This window comes from Chlorocebus sabaeus, chromosome 13 (assembly GCF_047675955.1).
Source record: "Chlorocebus sabaeus isolate Y175 chromosome 13, mChlSab1.0.hap1, whole genome shotgun sequence".
NCBI classification, from domain to species: Eukaryota; Metazoa; Chordata; class Mammalia; order Primates; family Cercopithecidae; genus Chlorocebus; species Chlorocebus sabaeus.
In genome coordinates this window covers 76,380,955-76,389,309 of record NC_132916.1, presented here as the reverse complement: position 1 = coordinate 76,389,309, position 8,355 = coordinate 76,380,955, and the positions used below count along the sequence as shown (strand labels likewise).

Here is an 8,355-nt window from a genome sequence, read left to right as displayed (position 1 = left end):
ACCACATCTTTTATTCTAAAACACAATAGAAACAGTGGTAAGTACTGTTTGGTCTTTTTTACATTTTTCAAGATTCATTAATGTGATACTCATTTTTGGTACAAGTAGCTGGACACTGACACTCTGTGGAAACTATCCACATCCTTGCTACTCAAAGTATGTTCCAAGACCAGCAGCATCTATATTAGCTTGAAGCTTGTTAGAGATGCAAAATCAGGCCCCACCTCAAATGCACTGAATCAGAATCTGTATTTTAATATGATCCCCAGGTGATTTGTGTACACACTAAAGGCCAAGAAGCATGCAATTAGATTTCATTCCTATTTCTTACTCTCACCCTGTCTCCTTTACTCTCCATCCACCCAACACAGGGGTAGGTGTTTTTCACCAAAAACTCCAGATAGTCAAGAAAAATATAGTTGGTGTTACCTGAGTTATATGATTAGCTTCACTTTCAGTAAATGTGGAAATCTATTTTTTTATCAATTATTTTCTTGGGTTATTAATAGATTAATTCCGTAATTCAGAAAAAATTAGAACAAATTTTCCAGGAAAAAGGGCTTGTTTAGTTTCAGGAGAGATTAGAGTATTTTATTTTGCCCAATCAGAGCCCTTCAGCATAAAGAGACATTCATATACATATATATGAACATTTTCCAGAAACATTAATTTATAATACATTTTTTAAAATACCAGCTTAACGGTATTTATTTACAAAAATATTTCATTACCTAATTTTAAACTTTTTGCGGTGATGACAGTTTGTAAAGTACAGGAATGCAAAATAACTACAAAGTGTAACACGTTTTTAGTGTTTGCAATACTGCTTTTCTTTTTAGATGAAACAATACACAGATTTTTTTAAACCGTATTTCAAAATGCATATTCCAGCAATTACCTTTGAGATAGTTACTGGGACTGAGCAAGATTAAATAAAAAGTGCAGTAACTGAGAAACACCCGCAAGTTACAGTTTAAGGTATACACAAGCTAGAGCTCTATACCAAGCATGCTTGCCCCTGAAGTGGACAATGTTAGAAAAACTTAATCTTGCTCTTTTTCATATTGTCTTTTGGTAATGCATTTACAATGAACCAATAGTATAACTAGAAAGCAAAAGTGTTTTTCTGGTTCTAACTATCATGTGGGACAGAGGTCACACCTAACGTATCACAGTACTATTTATTTACAAAAAAAAAGTTAAAAAAATTAAAACATGATTTACCCTCTTTCCATTGCTTTCCATTGCTATGTTGATTCTATTTTCAACTCCTTACAATGTCTTCAGTTGAAGCAAAGTTTAGACAACACAAAACAAATTGCAAAAGTTAAAAAAAAAACCTACCAAATAAACGGGATTCCATTGCCATTAACCTATATCCATTTGAAATGCCTAAGTCAAACAACCTACAATAAATACTGGTTTATTTACATGACATACACTATAAAATTTTAAACGATGAGTCTCATTGTAAAATACTGGCAAAACTGACATTCATGATTTTTCTGATGTAAAGAATAAAATAAAGAGACCACTTACATGTAGCCCTGGACTACTGTACTGCATTTGTAAATGAATTGTGCCTATATTGTTAAAATTAATTTGTATTAGTAACTGAAGAAAGCAATGTTATAACCCTGGTAATTGGGAAGTTATTAAAATCATTTAATTCATCTGAGAAAGGTAAGCCAGTTTTCCCTTTTTTTCTTTTTTTTGGTTATTTTTGATTGCAACAACTGTTTTCTGTCTACAGAACCTTTTTTAAAACTTCGGAGGCAGTAGTAAAATCATTAATATTCACAAGAAAAATAATCCCCATAGTACTTTACAAGAAATTGATCAGTGATGAAAAGTGCAATTAACAAAAGCTGTAAACAGTATCTTCACATTCATTTTCAAATGAAAAGAAAAATCTGTGGGCATACATTTCAATCCAAGAGAACAAATACCCTAAAAGGGAAAAGAAAAAAAAAAGGACATTTAAGATATAGGAGTGCTTTTTTATCCCCCAAAGTAAATACAGATTAAAAAGTCTAAGAATGTTGATCAAGTATCAAACTGATAAGGAACAAATTCTATAAACTACAAAATAAAAACCTTCATTGACAAAAATACATAAACTCTGTTTTCATTTTTGGAAATTTATTTTTAAAAAAGGTAGAAGAAAATACCTGGAAAACTATTTTAAATATATATATATATATATATCTCTATATTTTAAAACAATAGTTAAGGTAGGCATCCAACAGCAAGCTGAAGCTATTGAGAGAGATCTTGCAATTATTGTTGTGGGCATTTTCCCCCAAAATAAAATTAATATTTGAAAATGCTCAATAGAGGGTTTTTTAAAGCACAGAAATGATATCTTTCCTGTTCATGTGTGAAGATTTTTAAATGATGTATGATTTTTTTAAATTAATTGTATCTCGATATGAGATACCAGTATTTCTTATTATAAGCGTAAAACATAACTTTTTGTATGGATAATATACATACTTTTTAAGTACTTTGACTTAAACTTAACAAGTTCACCATTTTTAAAATTAAAGTACATTTATAAAAATTCCATTTTAAAACTAAAAGTATATTTTCTAGCAGTATGTATAAATATAACATGTTACTGTGTGATCTTGAAACAAATCTGAAAGTGTTGCAATAATTTAAGACCAAGAACACTGAAACATACAGCAGATTATTTTACTATTTTTTAAATCTATATAAAACCCTATTAAAGGTTTTAAAACTGATCAGTTTATTTAAGGTACAGCTAGCAGCATATTCATGATTTTGGTATGTTTTATACACATGTATCACTTGGTTTAAACTGAGCAATGTGGATTAAATGATAATAAAAAGTTTTCATTACCTAAAAAAGTGCAGAAAAAATTCAAGTTTAAAGTTCAGTGCTCTTTATTTTGCTGAAACAAATAAAATCCCAAAAGTTAAAGTGTAAAATAAACCTTTGCCACAAAAAATTTACCTTTGGATATAGCTTTTCTAATGTCACATGAGAAATGCCTTAAGCAAAACATATATGGAAGATAGAACTCAGGGTAAAACTTTGAACTCCGTGGTGTCTTCCACATATTCTTCCTTTCCTCAGCTGTCTCCCCAGACCCCTGAACCTAAAAGTATGTAACACTTTCAGACTTGTTTAAAACACTCACATATCTACATGAAATAGCTTCAGAGGAACCTACAATTAAGAAGTTCTAAGCCAAAAAAAAACTGCTTTGTTCTTTAAACTACTGTACTTAATTAAATTGTAATATACTTACACATAATAACACAGACAAGTAGCAGCATTTTTCACATCCATAAAAAATCAAATGGAGAAGTTAGTAATAGCTCAGTCGAATCTATAACCATTTTTTTGGAAACACTTTGTACAATTGAAATGCAAAGCAAAAGTGTTAAGATGATGCAAAACTTTAAATGGATGTAATGTACAGAATTTGTCAGAATATAAGATTTCAAATAACTTTCTCAGCAAATATATATGGTTTTTAGTTTGAAAACTGAAATGACTGGATATATGGTACATACAGAAAAACCACTTCCTACTTACAAACTACTAATCATGAATACTTCAAGGATTTTACAGTCAAGGACAAATGCAACAAAACAATAAGGATATGGAGAGCGCACATAAAAATCTTTCATTTCTCTGATATTTTCTATTTTGACTTTATTTTTTTTTTTTTTGGTCAGTTTTCCTGAAATCGTGGCTTGCTGGTGACTATTACTTTCTTAGTATTTAGAAAGAAAAAAAAAATAGAGATGTTACCTCTCAAATTACAATAAATTCCCTGGGTTAGTTATTACTGCAGACTGTCTCTTATCTACAGGCGGAATCAAGTATAACTCTAAGAAGCTTATTTCCTACACTCAAACATACTTGAAGCTTTCTAATCCTAACTGAGTCTCCCGTTTGTTGTGCATAATTTGTAGATTAATTTAAAAATTCAATAAAATAACTCAAAACACTGACTTACGATTTTCTTACAAAATCTTGGAAATCTATGTAAGGTAAATGTATATACTTTTATATTTGAAAATAATTACAAGATTAGTTCATTTTGTATACAACAGGAAAAATGACAGTAAAAATGAAGTTAATATACAAATACATTTGTGTTACATAACACAAAATAACACAGCAAATTAAGTAACTGCAGCTAATATGACCTTCCACAGAGATAGGGAACCAATCAGTATATTAATCTACATAATGTTTTTCAACTTCTTCAAATCCATAACTGTTGATTTTATTGATGACATTCACAAAACTGTACCTTTAAAATAGGACCTAACACTTCCTGTGACATATCATGGAACTATGGGTTTACTGGATGATAACACAAATTAAGCAATTTATAAGCTGCTGAATGTTCAGACAGCTGACATTAACTAAACAGAAATATGTTATTCATTGGTACTTTCTACAGATTCAAAAACTTTTGAATAGGGCTTATTTAAAAAATATTCCTTTTGACTTGATCAATTATCTGTATCTCACACATTTAGTCCCTACCAAATGATATTTAAAGTAAACTTTGATGTAAACCAAATGATATTTAAAGTAAACTTTTGATGTATCTAGTAGTGCATGTTATAAAATGTAAACATAAAAGCTTTATTAATGAAGAGTAGAGGAAAATATGCATAACAGACTGTATGAAAAAGATGTCTGACATATTCCTTTAATGATCATATGGAGTAGAAAAACAACCATCTTGTTTACTATCAATTTGTGTTCTGATTATCTCTTAATGAAAAAACAAAATAATTTAAAGGAATTTTTTATAGAAGACAATATTTAAATTTCATTAACATTAATTTTAATGCTTCCATTTTGCTTCTGCTGGGTTGCTTTAACAACAATCAATAATCATCTTAGATTAGTCTGTATTCTGAGATTGCTTACTTCTAGATCTACTAGGTGGTTTCTTTCCTGTCCATAATGCTAGTCTATGAAACAATCATTCATTGTCCATTGCTGGTTTCGAATTGTATTATATTCCAATACAGAAATAATTTAGTTATCACAGTGTACATATTTTCCTTTCTTTTTGGCTTTTTGAAACCTTGAAAGGATATGTACAGATTTATAGAATATTTATACAGAAAATATTTTGTAGGTCATCAGACTAAACTCTTATATAGATAATTATTGACAACAGATGCTTGTAATTTTCCATGCGATAGCATGTGCACTAAGATTTAATTGGCTCATCACCTGAGTGTATTGGAACAGTTAGCAAATAAAGGGCATTTTAAAAAGGGAGCTGAGCATTTTACCGAAATAATGAAAGGTTTTTTTTTTTAAGCAATTTTAATTAAAGAATGCAAAGGTACATTTGGTTAAACATTTTATAAAAATTCAAGCAAAATTAAAAACATAGCCAATTTCAACATTTCTACAAATTTAACCAGTATTATTTTGGTCAAATCCACCTTTAGCTGAATTAATGAGAACAAGGACAAGGGACATTGAAGTATTCTCCTCACCACAATGGAGGTTTTTCTCACTTTCCACACTGCATAGCCACTACATGGAAACTCCCAGAATGATGAGCAATTCAGTCATGCTCTACACTTTTCTTTTCAATGAAAAGTGATGTATCTTCTTGTTTTGCTTTTGACAAAATATGAACTAAATACAAGTCTATAATAACAAGAATCCAAGAGTAGCTCATACACAAGTCAACTATGTGTATGTTTTTACTATTTAAAGCCCACCATTCAGCTTATTTGTCTAAAGAGATGATAACAGTTTGTTTCTTTTTCATTAATGATACTGATGACCAGTCAGTGTTGAGAGGGAAAGTCCAAGACAGCTGCTTATAATCCAGTCCAATGACACATATATAACTATTTCAGCTTCAAGACTTCTGACTTATTGCCTCTGCCCCAAACAGGTCAAACACTGACGGCAGATAAAATGGCACAAACCCTTTTGGCATATGAAAGTTTAATACAGGAATGATCCAGGATTAGTCCCTGCACCAGGTCTCCTCAGAATCCCCCTTGGTTTCTTCATCTGTCATGTGTGACCTGTTTAATTCCCAAATTGTCAACTCGTAACTGGCACACATCATATACTCCATTTCGAGTGCGTGTGAACACTCCTCAGTTAAAGCCACATGACTGAGGTAAAACAGTGCATGATTGTGCTAGGAAAGAACAGTATTCAGTGACGAACATCCCTTTAAAGTTAACTTTTTTAAATAATGTAATAAAAATGGAAAACTTTTTTCCTTCTGGCTGAAGTTGGACTTAATGGATTCTGGTTGTCAGAACTGGTACCACTTCTTATCTTTGTATTTCAACATAATCTAAAGGGGAAAAAAAACAAGAAAAACATGTTTTTAAAATGCCAGAACAATAACTTTTATAAGTTATAAGTGATTTCTGTATTTTTCCAAAACATTATGTCATTCTGCAATATTCTGTAGTGCTACTATATTGCTTACTTGAAATCAACTTACTGAAAGCAGTAAGAACTATTCTGTTTAGAGGAAAAAATACGATATCCATTAAGAACTAGCCTAGAAGTTCCTCAGATTGCTTAGAAATGTGACATAATTTGGTGACCTAAGCTAGTAATATAAAAGTAAGATAATTTTTATTTTGTACTATGAATTAAAAATAATGCTTGAAGAACTGGGGAATTAAAGGTTGAAGATGCTACTCCTACTGCCATGTCAAATTTACTGAGCATCTACTCTGAGCCAGACACTGCATGACACAAGTTCCCTACTTGATTTCAGTCACAACCATTCTTGGGCTAGGCATTGCTTTTCTCCCCATTTAATACATGAAACTGAAGCTTCTAGGGGTTGCCCAAGGTAATGCAGTGGTGAAACTGGAATTTGTGCCCAGGTAGTCTAATTAAAGAACCTGTGATTGTAACTGCCTCAATGTACTGTCTTCCTTAGACTCTGAAATACAGCGCAAGAACAATTGGTAGAAGGGAAAGCTATCAGTGTAAGATTAAGTTCTTTCCTAAATATTCAGAGTGTGAATATATTCCAAAATTGACTGAAGTGCTACATGCTGTGGAGATCATACAAGCGGGTGTAGGGTTACGACAAAAAAATCCTGACCTAGATTGACCATCACTAGCCTGTATCTGAGGTGCCTGTGCGTATAGTACAAGTAATCATAAAGGATCTCTGAACCTCTCTGAAGCCCTAGACAAATATCTTCCATGTCAAGTTACCTCTTCATGCATTCTAGGTTTCTGGATTTTTGAGCAAGGAGAAAATGACTTTTGATTGAAAAATTTAAAAAAGAGTTATCACTACTAATTGGGTGATCAAATATAAAAACAACCTTAAAATTGTTTCTTCAGACAAATTCAAAATGTCCTCAAGGGCCTGCCTAGGAACTAGATGTGTGAAGTAACCTAGTGTAAAGCATCAAGGCAAGGCAGGCCTGTGTGTCAAAAAGAAAAATGTGAATTTCCTGTAAAGACTTTTAAATTCAGCTTTTTAAGAGCACAGTGTGGTGTAAGGGGACCAATCGGGGATCCCTACTTTACAGCATATGTCTCTGAGCTCTATCATGACTTCCTAGGTCCCCCATTGCAAAATGCACCTCTTTACTCCTCCATATGAATTGGTCCACAAGGCGGACTTAGTATTATTTATTTAAATACAAAGGTTCGTCAATTTTAGTTATTTATATCTACCTGGAAGACTCAAGGAGGCAAATTATATCTTTCTCTAGGACAAAGTGGTAGTAGACCCTGAGGCATTAAGAAAAATTAACATTGGGACAGGCGCGGTGGTTCACGCTTGTAATCTCAGCACTTTGGGAGGCCAAGGCTAACACGGAGACTATCCTGGCTAACACGGTGAAACCCCATCTCTACTAAAAATAAAAAAAATTAACTGGGCGTGGTGGCGGGCGCCTGTAGTCCCAGCTACTCGAGAGGCTCAGGGAGAATGAGGTGAACCCGGAAGGCGGACTTTGCAGTGAGCCGAGATCGCACCACTGCACTCAAGCCTGGGCAACAGAGTGAGACTCCGTCTCAAAAAAAAATAAAAAATAAAAAAAAATAAATAAAAATTAATATTGGTATTGCATTCCTTAAGGAATAGTTGTAGTTGCAAAGCTGCTAGCTTTCTTACCAAAAGCCTGAAGGTGGGCAGGTTCCTTCAAAATTTATAATCTTATAGTAAGAAACCAAAGGCTATTGGAGATACATTCCTGTATGGTTCCCTCTGGTGGCAAAAATTAGGAATTTGCCATTGTACAATGAATATATGCAAATTCATGTGTGTAGAATAGCTATAAAAATAAAATAACATTCACACTTGCTTTATCTAGGGCTTTTTGTTCAAATAT

General features: G+C 32.3%; 1 protein-coding gene across 5 annotated transcripts in view; it reads right to left on the bottom strand.

Annotated features, from left to right (window-relative positions):
* Positions 1-561: 561 nt before the first annotated feature.
* STXBP5 (syntaxin binding protein 5) overlaps positions 562-8,355 on the bottom strand; it is a 197,290-nt gene continuing 189,496 nt past the window's right edge. For 4 of the 5 annotated variants that reach the window (XM_038002284.2, XM_038002282.2, XM_038002283.2 and 1 more), the window contains one exon: positions 562-6,338. In XM_038002284.2, coding sequence (XP_037858212.1) covers positions 6,297-6,338 — 42 coding nt within the window. In that variant the 3' untranslated portion in view covers positions 562-6,296. The remainder of the gene's footprint in view (positions 6,339-8,355) is intronic. The other variant, XR_005241596.2, reaches the window with a different exon arrangement.